The sequence below is a fragment of the Dermochelys coriacea genome, chromosome 6 (genome assembly GCF_009764565.3).
Source record: "Dermochelys coriacea isolate rDerCor1 chromosome 6, rDerCor1.pri.v4, whole genome shotgun sequence".
Taxonomy (NCBI): Eukaryota; Metazoa; Chordata; order Testudines; family Dermochelyidae; genus Dermochelys; species Dermochelys coriacea.
Genome location: NC_050073.1, coordinates 15032537 through 15052803, shown reverse-complemented (window position 1 = coordinate 15052803; position 20267 = coordinate 15032537). Strand labels below are relative to the sequence as shown.

The 20267-nt window shown below is 42.1% G+C and overlaps 1 protein-coding gene across 16 annotated transcripts in view; it reads left to right on the top strand.

The window, feature by feature from the left end:
• Nucleotides 1–20267, top strand: part of PPP6R3 (protein phosphatase 6 regulatory subunit 3) — a 144703-nt gene that overhangs the window by 86464 nt on the left and 37972 nt on the right. For 15 of the 16 annotated variants that reach the window (XM_038406954.2, XM_038406956.2, XM_038406955.2 and 12 more), the window contains 5 exons: nucleotides 1356–1505; nucleotides 2279–2343; nucleotides 12185–12300; nucleotides 13534–13619; nucleotides 19258–19344. In XM_038406954.2, coding sequence (XP_038262882.1) covers nucleotides 1356–1505; nucleotides 2279–2343; nucleotides 12185–12300; nucleotides 13534–13619; nucleotides 19258–19344 — 504 coding nt within the window. The remainder of the gene's footprint in view (nucleotides 1–1355; nucleotides 1506–2278; nucleotides 2344–12184; nucleotides 12301–13533; nucleotides 13620–19257; nucleotides 19345–20267) is intronic. The other variant, XM_043517929.1, reaches the window with a different exon arrangement.

Below are 20267 nucleotides of genomic sequence, written 5' to 3'. Positions count from 1 at the left end.
TGAGTATTTGCTTCAGATTGGGGAGCTATCTGTAAGCAAGGACTAGCCTGTCTCCCAAGATCTGTGACAGTGAGGGGTCGTCCTTCAGGATAGGTTGTAGATCCTTGATGATGCGTTGGAGAGGTTTTAGTTGGGGGCTGAAGATGATGGCTAGTGGTATTCTGTTTTCTTTGTTGGGCCTGTCCTGTAGTAGATGACTTCTGGGTACTCTTCTGGTTCTGTCAATCTGTTTCTTCAGTTCACCAGGTGGGTATTGTAGTTGTAAGAATGCTTGATAGAGATCTTGTAGGTGTTTGTCTCTGTCTGAGGAGTTGGAGCAAATGCGGTTGTATTGTAGAGCTTGGCTGTAGACAATGGATTGTGTGGTGTGATCTGGGAGAAAGCTGGAGGCATGTAGGTAGGAATAGCGGTCAGTAGGTTTCTGGTATAGGGTGGTCCTTTATGTGACCATCGCTTATTAGCACTGTGGTGTCCAGGAAGTGGATCTCTTGTGTGGACTGGTCCAGGCTGAGGTTGATAGTGGGATGGAAATTGTTGAAATCATGGTGGAATTCCTCAAGGGCTGCTTTTCCGTGGGTCCAGATGATGATGTCAACAATGTAGCGCAGGTAGAGTAGGGGCATTAGGGGACAAGAGCTGAGGAATCGCTGTTCTAAGCCATAAAAATGTTGCCATACTGTGGGGCCATGCTGGTACTCATCGCAGTGCCGCTGATTTGAAGGTATACATTGTCCCCAAATGTGAAATAGTTATGGGTGAGGACAAAGTTTTTTTTTTTCTTCAACAAAAAAACCTCAAAAACGTACTCCAGTGAGAGATTGCTGAATTGGAATTAATTTGCAAACAGGATACAATTAACTTAGGCTTGAATAGAGACTGGGAGTGGATGGGTCATTACACAAAATAAAACTATTTCCCCATGTTGTTGTTTCTCCCCCCCCACCCCAACCACCACTATTCCTCAGACGTTCTTGTTAACTGCTGGATATGGCCCACCTAGATTATCACTACAAAAGGTTTTTCTTCCCCCCCGCCCCTCCTGCTGGTAATAGCTCATCTTAAGTGATCACTCTCCTTACAGTGTGTATGATAACGCCCATTGTTTCATGTTCTGTGTATATAAATCTCCCCACTGTATTTTCCACTGAATGCATCTGATGAAGTGAGCTGTAGCTCACGAAAGTTTAAGCACAAATAAATTTGTTAGTCTCTAAGGTGCCACAAGTACTCCTTTTCTTTTTGCGAATACAGACTAACACGGCTGCTACTCTGAAACCTGTTATGACTGCTGCTTGTTGTGTCCAGTGAAAAGATCCCAGTGTGTGTAATCAAATCCTTCTGAATTTGTCTTGCAGGATATGTTCTTTAAATACACATGGAATAACTTCTTGCATACTCAAGTAGAAATCTGTATTGCATTGATTCTTGCAAGTCCCCTTGAGAGCACAGAAAATGGCACAATTACAGATCAGGACTCCACTGGGGACAATGTCTTACTGAAACATGTAAGTTTTGCTTTTGTGTGCATCTTGACATTGTAAGCCTTGTTCTTAACTATTGTAGCCCTTTCTCTTTCTAGTGGAAGTTTAAACCTTAGCTTATTAAATAGAGGCATGGAATTTAAAAAAACAAAAAACAAAAAAAAAGATTTAATGACAGTTCACTACCCATGCTGAAGGCATAGTTTTGTTGATGCGTGGTAGATTGCTCTCCAGTCTGCTAGGGGCTGGGAGGGCTGCAGCAGTAGCTCATCCATCCCTAGGATGAGACTGTGTGGGACAGCTAGTGTCTTAGGTCTGTCTGAAGAGGAATCCCTTTAACTTAAGAGTGGATTTGACTAGCTCTGAAGAGAATCCTTTCTGGTTTGCTGGGAGGCTTATAAACGTTGTATGATTTGGGACCCAAAATTAGGGTAATCTGGATGTTCCAGATTATTAATTTTGTCATACATGAAAATAGATTTTCTGAATATAGTTCATAGTTCACTTAGGGACAGATTTTCAAAAACGTTCAGCACTCAGCAGATTGTGTTGAGAGCAAAGGGACCTGAACACTTATTTAGGTGCCTAAATAGGAGTTGTAGGGTGCTGATCTCAAGAATTTTGGTCTTTATTACAGTGAAAAGGGCTTAATGCACTTGGAGTATTGTTGTATGAATTTAAAAAAACATGTTGTGATCTAATCTTTTTCTGCCTGAAACTAATTGCTACTTTTATTTGAAATTATCTTAATGTATGCTACTTCTACAAACACTAAGCAACCCCTTTTTTTTTAATAGCTTTTTCTTAAGTGCCAGTTAGTGGAACGAATACTTGAAGCATGGGAAGCGAATGAGAAGAAACAGTGAGTAACTAAGCCTTTACTCCTTTCCCAGAAATTGAAGTGCTACATTAGACTTGATGTAACATACAAGTGCGTGATCAGTTTAGAATTGAGCCTACTACAGTAGAAGCTTTGTTATCCAGCATGTTGGGGAAATGGGGGGTGTCGGTAAGTCAAAAATTCTGGTTAACTAAGAGGGAGGGAGTTTGGGTGCGGGAAGGGGCTCAGAGCTGGGGGTTAGGGTGCGGGAAGGGGTGTGCGCGGCTGGATCCGAGCGGCACTCACCTCTGGCAGCTCCCCGCAAGCGGTGACATCCCTGCCGCTCCTAGTCGGATGCTCAGCCAGGTGGCTCTGCATACTGCTCTATCCGCAGGTGCTGCCCCACAGCTCCAATTGGCTGCGTTTTCTGACCAATGGGAGCTACAGAGCAAGCACTCTGGGTGTGGCGGAGGCAGTGCACAGAGCCACCTAGCTGAGCCTCTGTCTAGGAGCAGCAGGGACATGTTGCTGCTTCCGGGGAGCCGCCAGAGGTGAGCGCTGCCTGGATCCAGCAGCTCGCATCCCCTCCCGTGCCCCAGCCCCCTGTCCTGAACTCCCTCCTGCACCCAAACTCCTTCCCAGAGACTGTGCCCTTCAACTCCTCCCGCAATCCGAACCCCTTGTGGCCGTTCCTCCGCCTAGGAACAGCAGGAACATGTTGCTTATTCCGGGGAGCCACGCGGAGCCAGGTAGAGAGTCTGCTGGCCTCGCACCAACCGGACTATAAACCGGACTTTCAATGAAGATCAGAAACGCCAATTTATAGAGCTTTCCGGTTGGTAAAGTGCTGGATAACACAGCTTTTACTGTAATGTGTTCTTTCCCCCCTCCCCTTAAAACAAAATTTACAAGAGACCTAAACAAACATGGAATATGTTGAACATGCTTTCCTCCTTTTGTCAGTAGGTGTGAGGTGTAATTACTTTTGAACACTGACACTTGGATTAGAGCTTCTGTTGCTCTTTAATTTTCTGATTTCAATTCCTTACACTTTTCTTCCCATGGAAATGTCTTTGAAGTTTAATTTTTATATTTTATTTTCTCTTTTTTGTGTGTGGCCATAACGTCCTCAGATGTCTAGTCACTGGGCTGAAAATTAAGCTGGTGTTGTACTTACTGTTCTGTGCCAGGTATCTGGTATGGACCATACTTACAACTTAACTGGGCAACTGATTCTAGTCATCCTCAAGTTTGGCAGCATACTGTAAATTTGAGGGGAAAGTGAATCCTAGTTTAAATGCTTTTTAGCTGTTTGAGGGAGGGAATGTATTAACACATTAGGGCATGTTATGCACTTAATGTTTGACAGCTATCCTGTTGCAGCAAGTTAAAAAGAGGAAGCCTAACTCTGTCCTTCTCAGCAGAATAATATTGTATTCTGAAAGGACTTATTTTGGGCAAAATTAGCCAAAAGCTTTAGGTGCCTAAGGCCCTATCCACAGCTGTTGGCTGCTATTGTTGCTAACAGGATTCTAGCACTCTTTCTTTGACCACTGTGGACCTATTTTTATTAGGTACCTCGTCATTTTAGAAATCCAGCCTCAGAAATCGAGGCATGACTGTCAATTATTTAAAAATACAATAAATCAACTCACAGAATACACAGCAACCCCAAAACATATGCTGGATATGGTGTAAAATATCTGACATGTTCATGATGCAGTTGTGCCCTGTCAGCATAGGCAAAATTAAATAATACATGTGAGTTTGTGTCAGATTCTGTTGAATAGCTGATGGAATATTCTTCAAGTGATGGTCCCTGTATGTGTTCCACTGTGGATATGCATGTGCTCTATGTACCTGAGACTGAAATATTCTTGCTAGTACTGTTCATTGCTCTGAACCTGGGCCCTTCTCCTCAAGCTCCAAACTGAGGGCATAAGTCAGTGGGAACAAACCACCTCTCCAATTCCTTTCTGCTGCCTACCGTCTGAAATAGAACCTCTTTGGTGTCTGCAGTGCTAGCTAGCTTCTTCTGAATCTAACTGTAACTACCTGTAAAAAGCTTTTAAATACATTTCAGATAGCTTTATAGTTTTAGTAGTTAGTGCCTTGGGGGTCTCTCTTTACCCAGACCCGTCCTCCCATACAGGGTGACTAGTATGCCCAAGATCCTGGGATTCATAAATTGCCTTTGGGCTTTCCTAGTCAGTGACAACCATCTTAAGAGCCTCTACTGCCTTGAGGAAACCCACATCCCCTCATAGTGTAGCATTTGTTGATTCTTCTCAGACTGAACCTGTTGGTCCCATAAGTATAGGGTTTGGAAATTCCAAACAGATCATGGTGTGAGACCTTGGCCAAACTCTGGTCCATCAGACCCTCTTGTACATCAGAAAGAGGTACTGAGAAGTTCCCTTCCTGGCACTGTGACCTCCAGGTCTGGGCCTGATGGGAGTAGAGCGAAGGGTTCCTCCAAACAGAGGCCCTCTCACAAGAAACGAGAGAAATCCCCTTTCAGGTCCTCATCCAAAAAGAGGGCCTCTTCAACCACTTCCAAGTTGGGTGAGAGGCCATGCACTGGTACAGGAGTGTCAGGATCTCACAAGGAGAGTGATACCATTCTCCCAGCTCTGGGCAAAAGCATCCTGAAACCAACACTGTGTAGGAGTGGGACCATCCCTGGTACTGGCAAGAGATAAACAAACACAGACAATCTATCACACAATTATAATGAGTCATTGGTACCAAAAGACTGCAATGAGACCGATGCTCTCAGTGCCACAAAAAGAAGGGAGCCCATCCCACTCCCTTGAGTCTAGGGTTAGGTAAGCTGCCCAGAGGACATAGCCATCTTCACTAACCTGGAATCCCCGTTCCTGTCAGAACAGATCCTGAGCAGAGAGATCTCTGCACCATTGGTGCACAGCATGCAGGAAAGGAAGTGTCGCTCACTAATACAGATGCGGTGTAAGAATACCAGGATCAACAGCACCGCCAATGGATTTTGAATCTGCTACCTCATCTGATAAGTTGAATGTTAGGGGGACAGTGTCATCACTGAGACAAGGGGTCATTCCAGACAGAGGATCTAGAGTCTCTTGGGCATAGTCCAGATCTCATAAGAGAGATTGTGCACCTCAAACCAATGGTACCCTACTCATAGATTCATAGATACTAAGGTCAGAAGGGACCATTCTGATCATCTAGTCCGACCTCCTCCTGGACAGCGCAGGCCACAGAATCTCACCCACCCACTCCTACGAAAAACCTCACCTATGTCTGAGCTATTGAAGTCCTCAAATCGCGGTTTAAAGACTTCAAGGAGCAGAGAAGCCTCCCTCAAGTGACCCGTGCCCCATGCTACAGAGGAAGGCGAAAAACCTCCAGGGCCTCTCCAATCTGCCCTGGAGAAAAATTCCTTCCCGACCCCAAATATGGCGATCAGCTAAACCCTGAGCATATGGGCAAGATTCACCAGCCAGATACTACAGAAAATTTTTTCCTGGGTAACTCAGATCCCACCCATCTAATATCCCATCTCAGGGGATTAGTCCTATTAGTAACCTATTTAGTCCATGGAGACCACCCCAATTCCCTTTTATCTCCTCACATTGGCCTTACTGGGATCCAGACATGTGACATCCTGAATTCTAACAGTACCACAGGGAATCCAGACAACCCTCCTTTTGCAGAGACTATCCTGAATCTCGAACTAATGGAGGGAAGAGGAGGAACCACCAGCTCAAACGGGGTTGGAATCTTCAAGTGCAGGCGAGGTGGTTCCACCAACCACATCGTTACCACTTGATGACTACAGGCAATTTAAAGACCAGCTGAGGAGGACAACTGACAGACCTTTCCACATGTTCCACTTTTACAGCAGGTTCTGAGGAATATGAAGCAACAGGGAATATCAGTGATGTTGATTTGCTCCCAGATGGCCCAGGCAGTTCTGGTTTCCCAGCATTCATCAGATATCAGGATGCCCAGGCATCCATATTCAGCTCTTCCCAGACCTGTTGACCAAGAACAGAGGCAAGATCAGACACCCTGCTTCAGCATCCCTCACCTGATTAGCCTGGTATTTGGATGGACAACAAACCCAGAAAAGGCATGTTCAGAAGCAGTACAATCTGTCCATAACAGTAGGAAGGATTCCATAAAAGTGCTACACAGCAAAGTGGGAAGGGGTTTTTTGCTTGGCACGAACATTGTCTAATAACCCCAGAGGATGCCAACATCCATGTCATTTCGAACTACCTTTTCTCATTAAAGACTTTGGAAGTATCTCTTGGCTCCATGTGGATGCACTTAGCACCTATCAACACCTATCACCCTCTGGAGAAAACCAGAGGGGTGAAGAATGTTTTCTAAAATATAGTTTTGGTGTTTGAACCTTTCCTTTGATAAACTTATCCTGACTGGGACCTCACTCTAGTCCTGTCAGCATTAACAAAGACTATTTGAACCCTTGGCATCATGTTCATCTGTTGATGAAGGTTGTCTTTCTGGTTGATATCACCTCCGCCAGAGTAGCAGCTAAGCTGGGGGCCCTCATGGCTGATCTGCCTTATGCTTTCTTCCACAGAGACACAATTTCACTGAGCTTGCATCAAAAATTCACCTCCAAGGTAATACGAGTTCCATCTAAATCAGAATATTCACTTATCTATTTTCTTTCCAAAGCCTCATGGCACCAGTGAAAGATAGACTTCACGCTGGACATCTGTTGGACCTTGGCTTACATTCCACAAAGGATTTAAATAGAATTTTGCCCTTTGTAGGTAGAAAAGGAGGGGAAGTAATCTCCTCTGACCCTTTCCAAATGGATTTTGGGCTGCGTCCTGCTTTGAGTTAATGATGCCCCTTCTCCACCATCGTGTGAGGACTCGCTCCTCTAAAGCTGAGTGTGCATCAGTAGATTCACTTTAAGACATTCCTCTCCTCAAAACCTGTAAACCGACTATGTGGGGCTCTGTTTGCACCTTTACAAGACATTACATCCTGGCGCAAGCTCCTTCATCCGATGCATCCTTCAGCAGAGCAGTCCTCTGATTGGTGGTGCAGCAGATGTCCTTCACCCCTCTCCTCAATCAATACTGCTTGTTAGTCATCCACAGGAATTACACATATAGACCATTACTTGAAGGAATGTTACCTACCTTGTGTGTATATATTGGAGTTCTTCGAGGTGTGTGGTTCCTATTTGTGTTCCGCAACTGCCCTCCTTCCGCTCTGTGAAACCTTTGGGCTATTTGTGGTAGAACTGGCTGGTCTGTACCACCACTTACACTCACAGTTCACAGCACGAGAAGGAAAAAGGCACAAGCACAGATCAATGGATGTAGCTGGCAAGAATCTTCTAGTGTTTGACTCATGGAGCACATGCATGCCAGCAGTGGAATAGTAGAGATCCATATTTTGAAGAACTGAGTTACTGTACAAGGTAAGTAACTTCTCATTCTCTGTATAGCTTGGCTAATACAAACCTGGGGGGGGGAGGGCAGAGATCGCTGCTCACTCTGCTGACCTAAGGAGATCCTGCTAGCAAAAGGGCCTTGTGGCCTGTTTTTTAAACAGGTTGGGCCATGTGTGGCTCTCCGGTTACTTTCCATGTAATTGATATGAAAAGAGCAATATTGAAACGAGAATTGGGTGTTGTGGGAAAAGGATTTTCGCACTTGAAGATGCGAAGTGCAGAAATTGTAAAAAGTAAAGTTAAATGGAAGAGTATCCCATAAAAATCCATATCTAACACCAGAGTATGATACAATGTAACAGTAATTCTGCAAAGATCTTGGTGTGCTTTGTTGGACGGTGTTGTTGACACTGAACTCTCATGAGGAAGTAAAAGATGTGCAGACGTTCTCAAACATGAACCAGTGTTTATCACACAGGCCAGTTCTCTGACTTTTTCGTATAGCAGCTACCTACTACAGTAAAGAACTTAGAACGTAGTGCGAATGCATGGAAGTGACTCCTGTTTGTAAGAAATATGCAAACCTACCTTTAACTCCTATTGCACACTGTAAATGTAACTAAAGAAATCTAAGTTTTGTTTTTGTTTTGTTTTTTTGTTCCTCAGTACGTTTTTTTTCTAAGGATTATTAAATTTGGGAGCCTAATGTGAGATTTACATTCCTGTGTCAGGACACCAACTAATTAATATTGCACGATATTTATATAGCACAAAAAATTATGCCTGACACTTTTTGGACAAGGACCTTCAAGAGCTTACAATCTAAATTTCACATGAGTTGTTTTGGGGGAGGGAATGTACTATAAAGCAAAATTACTGAGGGGCTGTTCTTGGCATGGTTCCTTAACTTTTACAATTTTTTTGTCTTTATAATAGAATATTGTCTCATTTTCTGATGTTGAATCCATATTCTTTCTCATTTCACTGTTTGTTTTTATTCCTGGTCAAATGCTCTGGTCTTGTGGAGTCTGCCTCTCTTCTTGGTATAGATAGAAATGAGAGACCAGCTATTACATAAGTTTTCATACCATGCCCATTTCCGTGATATCCAAATACTTCCAAAGCCACAATAGGAAGTAGTTCCTCTAACCGCCAAAATAGGCCATGATTTAAATGGGGAGAGAAACTGCTGGTCATTTCTCTTCCTCATATATAGACAGTTATAAGGATAACAAGTCATCTGTTAGCCTAATTTATAAATGTTTTAGGCTCCTGGGTATACTGTAGGAATGAGGGAGAGGGAGGAAATGGTAATAAACAAAAAAGCAGTGACTCTCTTCAGGCCTTCAGTCTTTTTTAATTACTTCCCCCCCTCCCCCCCAAAAAAAATTCCTAAACCCTGAGCAGACACCACAGAAGGAACTATCACTCATGTAGGATTTATAGAGCACCAGCTAGAAAGGGGGAGGTAAAACAATAAGCCAAACAATGTTTACTTGTGAGGGCATTCTGTGCCAAAATATTAAGTTCTGCTCCAAAAAAATTAAAATTATGTGCACAATATTTTAAAACACTGCAAAATTCTTTAAATTTTGTCAAATAAATGTGGCGGCTCCAGCATGGCATTGGGGAGCACAGATCACTGGCTGCACAGAGGTGGGAGATCACTGTGCAGCTCCCCCTCCATCCCAAACATGTACTCAGCAGTGAGGCTGCATCCAGTCCTGACACAGTGCAAGGACAGTGCCTGCCCCAAAAACACCCCAGAGTCCTGCCCCTCTGTGTTCAGTTGGGTGTTGGGGTTCAGAGGAGATCTGGATGCATAGGGGCTTGTTGGGGGGGTTCTGGGTACAATAGTAATGGGATGATGTAGGGGGTCCAGGTGAAGGTGGTTGAGGCTCAGCGGGTTCTTCGTGTGGGAGGCTCAGTGGGGGCGGAGGGGGTCCAGATGCTCGGGGAGTGGGGCTCAGTGGCGGGGGGGATTGAGGTGCAACAGGTTGAGGCTTAGTAGGATGGAAATCTGAGTGTGGGTGGCTCGGGGTGGTCCAGGTGCAGGGGGAGTGGGGCTCATCTGGAGGGTTCTGAGTGCAGGGGGTGGTGGGGTGAGGCTCGGAAGGAGGGTCTGGGTATGCGGGGGTCTGGATGCACAGGGGTAGGGCGGATGGGGAGCAGTTCCCTGTACAGAGATCCTTCCCCTTGCAGCTGAGGAGCAATGGGCACAGGTTTGCAGAGCTCCCTGTAGCTGGGGAAGAAATGGCGGGGGTGGAGGGTAGGCTTGACCTGGCCCCGGATGCTGTGCAGGGGAAGAGGAAGTCCCTTCCTCCCTAGCCCAGCCCAGACTAGCAGCTGAGCCTGCACATGTTAGGAGTCACCAACTGGGTCTTCTTCGGTTCCACCTCCTGCTCCACAGTGATTTACCTCTCTGTCGGCTGCCCTGGGCACCCAAAACGTACTGCTAGGAAGGGTTGCATGACTGCTCCTGTGGCTTCTTTCCTTCCCCATCAGAAAGTAATTTTTCTGCGGTGAAGCAAATAAATCTGCGGGGGACATAAATTCTTTGCATATGCAGTGGTGCAGAATTCCTCCAGGAGTAAATGATGTACAGTGGGGAGATTAAGTCTGGAAGAACATCACACTTGGTTGTAAGTGTGCGCACACTATGTTAGCGCTTAAGCTTGACATGCATACAAATAACTTCTCTGCTTTCACAATGCTCAAGGAGGTTCTGCTTGATGGCTGTTTTTCTCCATTGATGGGCTTGTCTTGCCTCTCTAAATACAGTAACTGACAACACTCCATGTGGATCTCAGTGCTTTAATCAATTAACTTTAAAAGCAAGACCACATCAGTTTTAAAATTGGATTGAATTGTAGCTAAAAGACTCATGAGAACATCTAGTCTTGGTTCTTATTGTGGGTTGGGAAGGTGAAATATTCACTATAATCAGGTTTGATTCATGGTATCAAGGAAGGGCATCAGTTAGAGACTTTGATAAAAGTGTAACCCTTAAATAAGGTGTCTAATATTAAAATGGGATTGCGACCCACTTTGGGGTCCCGACCCATAGTTTGAGAACCCCTGCATTAAGCTATATTGAATTAAGGTCACTTCAGTTCTGAATGTGTGTTCACACGGGTTTAATGCAGTCTTTCAAACAGGGCTATGTTAATGTGAGCTATGTATCCTTTAGTTTGTGCCAGCAGCGTCCATGTGGGGCAGTTATAGCATAACATTTTGGTGTACTTTGCAGTTCACACCTCCATAGTGTGCATTGTAGTACAGTCCTTAATTCATTAAACAAAACTGAATTAAGGTCACTTTAATTCTCCATGAGTTTCCACATGGGTTTAATGCATTTTAACTAATTCATTTTAATACCTTTAGTTAATTTGGATTAATTTTCCTTAGTGTCCCTGTGTAGACAAGCTCTTTGTGCAAGATATGGCTTCTATGTTTTTTCTCTTGAGCTGCCCATCTAGTTGCTTTTATAACTGAGAAGTTCATTTGAACAGCAGACTGTATGCCTGCCTGCCTGCCCGCCCACCCAACCAGGCAAGTGGTTCCTTAACCCAATCTTGTTTTTCCTCAACTGCAAGATTGACCAGGCTGAGGACAGATATCCCTGTTCTACAACCAGCTGCTGGTGTTTGGCAGTGCAGCTCAGATCTAGATGTTTCTCTAACTTTCAGTTTCTCAAGGGTAGGTGAGCTCCAGCAAGTCTTAACTGTTGTCCTTCAGCCCTACAAGGTGTCATTCTGGGAGCTACTATTTCCAGTTCCTTGTCAGGCATGTTAGCCTTGGTAGCAGAACACTTTGGACAAAGACCTAGGAATTTCTAGTAATGTCCTGAATGCCATTCTCAAACTACAGTCCCAAATAATCTAGTAGACATTTGTTAGACCTTGTTTTAGACTAGCCCCGAGACAGAATTTACAAACTCCAGGAATATTTTATGAATTAATGAATTGTCTTACCACTGTTAGAGGCTCAAAACTTCCCTTCTGGAATATTTTGAAGTATTAAGTGAAAAGTATTAATTTTCAGGAAAGGTGTCTGAATGTCCTAAGTGAGGTTGGTTCTTCAAACCTGTTAGCAGATTGGATTTAATATTAAATTGATTTTCGCTCTTATGCTGAGCATACTAACTTCCCTCAAAAGTATTTAGAAGCGGGAGACTAACTTGATGACGAAGCATGCTTCATTCTTTATGGATAGCTTTATGCATTTTAAAAACAGTTCAGAGAGGGAGTTGCTCAGTGTTTAGCAGCCAAAAAAAAGTTTTGGTTTGAAGTATACACTACTCATTCTTCTTACGAGTATTTAAAGTACTTTGCTTCCTCGCTTGTCTGGTATAACTTTTTGTGTTGCTTCCTAGGATTTATAGGCTTAGCATTCCATAACTACAAAATACTCAACAGCCAGCTGTTTGGGAAGATGAACATTTGAACTTCTCTTTTTCAGGGCTGAAGGAGGAAGGCGGCATGGTTATATGGGTCATTTAACACGGATAGCTAACTGTATTGTTCACAGTACTGATAAGGGGCCAAACAGCACACTAGTACAGCAGCTTATTAAAGGTAATATTAAACTTCTGCAGATTTGTTTCACCATTCTGTTAGTTGGATTTGTAGAATTAAATTACGCTAGGAATTTAAACGGCAGCTTTTAATAGGGGATTTCTTTCCAAAACCTGTTTGTCCAAGGGAAAGAAGCAATTTCTTACTGTTTTTCTGTAAGTCCAGGTAACCTATTAAATTAGGATACCCTTAAATATATGACTTGCTTTCTCTAAACTTAGTGAGGCAGTGCCATTGTTGCTTCAAATAAATGTGAGGTGAGGGTTGCCTGCTAAATTCCCTGTAAGCTGCGTGGCCTTGCAGCAGCCTGTTCAGCACTGTGCAGGCGCTCAGGAAACCCAGCCCCAGCCCAAACCTGGCCACGGCCGGGGGACAGGTGCCTGGCCCCCCAAACCTGGCCACGGCCTAACCTGCTGCCAGTAGGGGAGAGGTGCCTCTCCCCTCCCAACCCAGGTGCTGCTGTGGGGAGAGAGAGCTAGGGGGAATTCTCTCTCCCTGCCGTAGCCCCGGGGCAGCCTGCACCCTGCCACCCCAGGCCTGAGCTGCTCATTTCCAGCCCCACCCCAGAGACCACACCCCCAGCTGGAGCCCTCGCATCCTTTCACGCCGATCTGCCGACCCAGCCCTGAGCCCCCTCCCACACTCCGAACCCCTCAGCCCCACCCCCAACACGTGAATTTTGTTATGTGCACCAATGTGGAGGTGATGTGTGACACATCACCTCCATATTGGTGCACGTAACAAAATTCATTCTGCACATGTGTAGGAAAAATTAGAGGGAACATTGGTGCCCTGCCCTAATGAAAACTACACCGAGTCAAGCATCTTCTTCTGGAGAATCTTATTTACAAAGGTACTTCCAGAATAATTAATCTCTCCAGCATAGGCCTTCTCAGTCTCAGCTGTCCCTTGTGGTGTTTCTTGCCATGTTAATCTTCCCCAAGTCCTCACGTGCTCAAGGTTACTCCCACATTCCTTATACTCGTGTACAGTTACAGGCTTACTGTACCAGTGAGCCTCTGAGATTGTCATCTAATAGACTGGCAATGTCTGCCTGAAAACCACACCTTGTTAGAATAGCCAGTGCCTGAGAAAATTTGCAATTGTATGTGTAGCATAACATTTTCTGCAATGATTTTTGCAAGTTTTAACTTTGGGAGCTGTGAAGAGGGTGAAAATGAACTGCCTTGAGTGACATTAGTACTAAAACTTTTTTCCTCCATTTTACTCTAGAGCTTCCAGATGATGTCAGGGAGCGATGGGAGACGTTCTGTACAAACTCCTTAGGAGAAACTAACAAAAGGAACACAGTGGATCTAGTAGGTTTTGTAAGACGAAGTTTGAAAAGTTACTGCTGTTATAAGGGCATCCTTTTCCTTTCCCATGTGTCAAGGATACAGTTGCACTGCAGCCTTTTCGGCCATCATGCTTCTAAGACAGAATGTCAGCAAACCTCTCAAGTAGCTGCACTGTGGAATCTGCACCTCCCTGGCTTCCTTTGCAAATATGGCTGCCTTATTGGCAATTTAATATGGTTTTGCAAGGGTGTTTGGAGTTGGGCTCATATTGTATTGCACCTCACTCTTAAAGTACCACCCAACTGGAAGATGTCACTTTGGGGTCTTCAAGTCCAAAACTGCTTGAAGAATTGAGACTCAAATTGCTGAAGCTGGGGTTTTTCATATACAGTATGTAAGCAAACCTACATACAGTTAGTGAAACTGTTTCTTGCATCATTGAATGATGCACACAAATACCTACCTCACTTTTAATGAAGAAATACAATTTTGCCTTGATTAGAGTCCTGTCATGGCTATTCTGTTTTGCACTGAGTGATTCAGAGATTACATTGGCCTTCTAAAGGCTGAATACCTCTAATTGTGAGGTGCAGAAATAGTCTTAAACAGAGGCAGCATTTTCTGTCTAATATTTAAAATCAGAGTGTCTGTGTAATAGCAGTCAAGTCCCTCAAGTCAAAGGACAAACTTGATTTTTATTTTTTTTGGACTGAGGTGGTTGCCTACTTGGGCCTCATTATAATTGTGCTTTTAAAAATTTCTCCAAGAATCACTGATTTATTTGTGGGTTCACTAAGTGGCATCACTACATCACTAATTTGGACCAAAACATGAATAAAGATTGTTCTTAATTTATTAAAATTTTCAGGTGAGAGTACAACAATGCAAGATTCACAGCAGAAGGCAGTGTGTGAAATAAAAATACAGAAGCCTAGAGTTGCCTAACAAAGACATCAAAACAATGAATTCATGGGGTTTTCAGATATCTGTAATGGGTACTGGTCAGAACTGCATTGGATATTTATTCAAGAAAACAGTGCATCCTACTGGGGAAGAAACATGAATTTTTTGGGTCTAAAGCCTTACTGGAAATGACCCACAGGTCTGCAGTGTGATTCTGATCCAAGTTATAATCTTCATAGCCTCCTGACATTTAGAAATGTTGCATGGTTTAGGTAAATGTGTGGAACAATTAAATTTCTTTGAGAAAAGCTTTTTGTTGATCCTGGGGTAAAACAACCTACCACAATTAATAATAACCTAATCTGAGAAACATTAATCCAAAATATAGATTACTAGTGTTGTGCGGTTTGGGCCTCCAGTAGGTTTTCTTACAAGTTTTCTGTAGGTCATCCTAAACTTTTAGGCCAGGTAGACTACTGAATTATTAACTTTCTTTGCTATAGATATGCCCTATTCCTTTTAAAACTGTATATCCAGCAGAATTCCAGCCAAAGTCATGCCAACAGAGTTTAATGCTGAACTGTCTCATGTTCAGTTCAAATTTCTTGAATTGACTGCAAGACTCCTAGCTCTTCTGTAGTAGATCCCCGGGAGTCTGACAATGGCAAGTCTCACAAATTGGGGTCTGATCTCTCCAAGAAAATTAACTGATCTGACATAAGCTCTAATTAAAATAGCACTTTTAAGCAAGTTTGCTGATAGAAGTTCATTGAAATAACTAATCATCATAAAGATCTCTAATTTTTCCTGATTATGGTATCCCTTCCATCAAAAATAAAAAGCCTCTTACATTATTACTTTGGGGCCTTTAACACAATTCTTATTTTGAAAATCTTAAATAGTTAAGGAAAGCGAACCCAGCCTCCGTCATCTTATACAGCATAAAGGGGGTTTTTTTTGTGTGTTTTATGTAGGTTTAAAAAAAAAAAAGTCGGAAATTGGCTAATGAGTAACTTAGTTTCTGTAGTTGTACTGATTCACTCATGTCTTATTTAGGCTTGGCAGAATTCAATTTTGATTTTTTTAAAAATAATTTTCGAATCATAGTATCGTAGAATCCTAGAAGATTAGGGTTGGAAGAGACCTCAAGAGGTCATCCAGTCCAACCTCCTGCTCAAAGCAGGACCAATCCCCAACTAAATCATCCCAGCCAGGGCTTTGTCAAGCAAGGCCTTAAAAACCTCTAAGGATGGAGATTCCACCACCTCCCTAGGTAACCCATTCCAGTGCTTCACCACCCTCCTAGTGAAATAGTTTTTTCTAATATCCAACCTAGACCTCCCTCACTGCATCTTGAAACCATTGCTCTTTGTTCTATCATCTGCCACCACTGAGAGCAGTGTAGCTCCATCCTCTTTGGAACCCCCCTTCAGGTAGTTGAAGGCGGCTATCACATCTTCCCTCACTCTTTTCTTCTGCAGACTAAATAAGCCCAGTTCTCTCAGCCTCTCCTCATAAATCGTGTGCCCCAGCCCCCTAATCATTTTCGTTCCCCTCTGCTGGACTCTCTCCAATTTGTCCACACCCTTTCTGTAGTGGGGGGCCCAAAACTGGACGCAGTACTCCAGGTGTGGCCTCATCAGTGCCAAATAGCTGGGAATAATCACTTCCCTCGATCTGCTGGCAGTGCTCCTACTAATACAGCCCACTATGCTGTTAGCCTTCTTGGCAACAAGGGCACACTTTTGACTCTCATCCAGCTTCTCATCTGCTGTAATCCCCAGATCCTTTTCTGCAGAACTGCTGTTTAGCCAGTTGGTCGCCAGCCTATAGCAGTGCATGGGATTCTTCCTAAGTGCAGGACTCTGCACTTGTCCTTGTTTGAACCTCAAATTTCTTTTGGCCCAATCCTCCAATTTGTCTAGGTCACTCTGGACCCTATCCCTACCCTCCAGTGTATCTACCTCTCCCGCCAGGGTAGTGGATAAGGTCTATATTTTTAAGCTTTTCTAATTTTTTTATCAATTTCAGTTTGCACAGTTGTGCAAAATGATAGGTTTTAAGCATTCTTTTCCAATTCTCTCTAAATTTTCAGTTTTGGTAAATTATGGAAGGGTTGGACAAGGGCTGGATCAGAGAATTTAATGACACATACTGAGCTTCAAAAAGATGAAACTTGGTGACCATTAAAACACAAATTATCACCATCGCGTCTAAATATAAAAAATAAATGTCCTTTAATTCAGCTCCAAATTCTCAGCAGCATTTTTCTTAATTTGCCTATCTTTAAATTTTGATAGAAATATTTGTTCATCGGTTTGTTTGTGTTGTGAAATTGCAATTTACTGACATTTACTGATTTAAAAAAAAACAAATCTAATCCTTCCAAGCCTAGTCTTATAAGTGATTGTTAGTAGGGCATACTGACTTTTTTTTTTTACCTCAATAAATTGGTTAATACTACTAGATTTCTAGGGAGAAAAGGTATGCATTTAAAGATTAACTCATGTATCCTAATGGTAAATTGCTCCATTCATGAAACATGAAAAATCTCAAGACGACAGACGTTAGAACCAGTAGTGAATACACAGTGGGTACTTGTAAATAACACTAACAGCTTCTTAATTTTTCTTCTCAAACTGTAAAAACTGTTTTGCTATTGTCTTTGATAAATACTAGAGAGAGAATTCAGATACTGGTCTTTTAATATAGTACGTACTTGAGCTTATTGTCTGTGTTAAATGAAGAGCTTGATAAAAATCCTGAAGTGTGTGTTCCTTGCAGATATGCCTAAAAATTGGTTTCAAGCTCATTCAGTTAGCTGGAATTTTGACTTGAGGATTTAGGTGTTTACTTTGGTTTGACTTTATTTCTGTGTTTTAGTTACCTGTTTACAGATTTACTAGTTAAAATTTAAGAAACTTGAAGCTGAAACAAAAGTGATTGGGATTGTGTTTAATCCTGAACATATGGTTTTGGTAGACTAGAAAGAAAGATCAGATGACACGATTTACTCAGTTCCATATTATAGTGCCTAATTAAGTCCTAAAACAATTTTTCAAGTGCAAAATATACTGTATGCACAATCCACACTATAATTTATAAGTAATTTTCAGTTTACTGTTGAATTGTTCCAAGGATTCATTTGGTTACTTAAGTTGTTTAAAACAAGTAGTATTCCATTCCCCTGAATTCAAAAACATTGAATAGAAAAATCTTGCTGTTTTACTTTTACACTTCTAGAACTTTTCCTTTAATCTCAGATTATGGGTAGTTTGGGGAGTGAAACTGATTTTTTGCTATTCATGAATTGAATGTTAAAGGTATTCGTTGTAGGCTGTCGTATTTATTTTAGAAAGTGGATAATTTTGTTTCAAAATAATAAATAAAAGAATTGATCACTTTCCTCTATGCCAGTGGTTTTCAACCTTCTTTCATTTGCTGACCCCTAAAAAATTTTGAATGAAGGTGCCAGACCCCTTTGGAAATTCAGCCTGGGGTCTGTTGGCTACTGCTGTAAAATCAAACTGAAAACTGATTTGAACAAAATTCAATTATAAACATTACACGTTCTCGGCACGTCATTTGACAGTGTGAGATAGGGCACTAAACTGGGTTTCTACAGTAATGACAACGCTTCTGGTTTTCCACCTGTAGGTGGGGGTATTCACATACCTTTGATCAGATAAACGGAATACTTTTTCTTGAATCTGAAACTTTATTTTCATAGTCACCTTTTGCTGACCCGTTAGCAGGGCCTTAACCAGAGCAGGGTAGCCACCCATAGTGCAAAATCAAAGGGGTAAAAAAACGGGGTGGAAAAATGATAAACGGCAGGGGGCACAAATGTGCTTGCTCACCCCGAGCACTAAAATGCCTAGTTTTGGCTCTGCCCCTTAGACACAGTCTGTGGACCGCCACGGGTCCACAGACTACAGGTTGAAAACAACTGCTCTATACAGTGTTTTAGTTTTTGTAAAAAGCATTTCTAAGCCTGATCTTAGTAAAGTTACCAGGTGCTGAGAATTAATTAGGAGTTGTGGGCATTCAGCACTTCTGAGAATCAAGACCCTGATGTGTAACTGTAAAAATGTGGGGTTTTTTTATTTTGAGTTTTTTAATCTGTTTTTCCCCTTGTTAAATCATCTCCAGATTTACAGGCACATAACAATTGCTATATTGGACACTGGGGAGTCAAGTCAGGGGTTGACTCCAGCAATGGCCAACGCTTCAGTGGAAAGCAAATTCAGCTTCCACCCTCAAAAACAGTGGTGTTCAACTGTGTAGTGCTGTAACTGGGTAAAAGGGTGTTTTGATTCACAGTGGATGATTACTGCCCCCAATTGGTAGAATTGTTAATAAGCACAACTTCATGGCAGAACTTCCTTATTAACTGGAATAATTTCATATTGTATCTAAATGGTAAGATACAGTTTTGCTCCAGCGTGGAAACTATTTGGTCAGTTTGGACCTATTAAGTAGCATTCACTGAAGTAACTTTAGAGTTAGTTTTGCTAGATGTTGAAGATGGAATTATTCACCAAAGGTGTCAACCACTAATGTAATGGCTGGTGACAGGCAAATATCATTTTAGTGGCTGAAATATATGCACTTTCAGTTGAAATAGTGTGTTTTGATGGGATAAAAATCTTCTAATTCATCTTTTTGTGATGAAATTAATGACCTTGCATAATAATTCTAATTTACACAAAGCCTTTTGTTTAATTAAATAGGTGTCTAAACTTTTTTTGTCTAGGTTACTACCTGCCACATTCATTCATCCAGCGATGACGAAATTGACTTTAAAGAAACTGGTTTTTCACAGGATTCTTCTTTGCAGCAAGTGAGTTAAATTCATTTAACAGTGTTGCGCACACACGTGCCTTCTTTGTAAAAGTAGTTTTTCTGAGGGGATTTTTGTCGTTAGGGATGGGTGGTTGCATTTGATGCAAAACACAATTTGGAGAATTTGGTGGTGAAACTGGAAAGTGTATAAAAAATCTAGGCAGTGTGCAGTTTAAATTTATATACGTATTTATAGTTTAATTGACAGTGTTACAGGATTTAATATGGTAATACCATACGAGTGTTGTTTTTGAGAGCATCAGCTAACTGTGTAGGTGTCTGCTTGGTCAGCACTTTCATTTAGAAAATAGGTTTCAGAGTAGCAGCCATGTTAGTCTGTATTCGCAAAAAGAAAAGGAGTACTTGTGGCATCTTAGAGACTAACAAATTTATTTGAGCATAAGCTTTCGTGAGCTACATGTTTATGCTCAAATTCATTTAGAAAATAGTTTTTGGAAGCACTTCTGGTACTTGCCATTTTTGATGGGTGAAGGGTGACAGCTATTCTGTATTAGCATCATTCCATTTGCAATGTACGTCATCTTTATTCCTCTGTTGGCACTGGAGGAAAGTAAAAGCTGTCAAAATCTGAATACAGTGTACATTGATATAGATCTCCAATCCTGAAGGTTCTATAGATTCAATTTACAAAACAGTTTTTTTTAAATTGCTGCTTGTACCATTAGATGTTTGTAACTACCTCAACCCAAGCACTATAGTCTGTAGTACTTAAAGTTTTATATACCTTTATTATTTATATAAAGTACAGTTGTCCCAAAAGTTTGGTTCAGACTTTTAATTATAGAAACTATAATTAATTAACTTTTTCATGTCTGATATTTCAGTGATTTATTGAACCTTAATTGCACCAATCTAGATTTGATGGGGTCAGTGTTTCCAGCAAGGTAGCAGTTCTGTAGG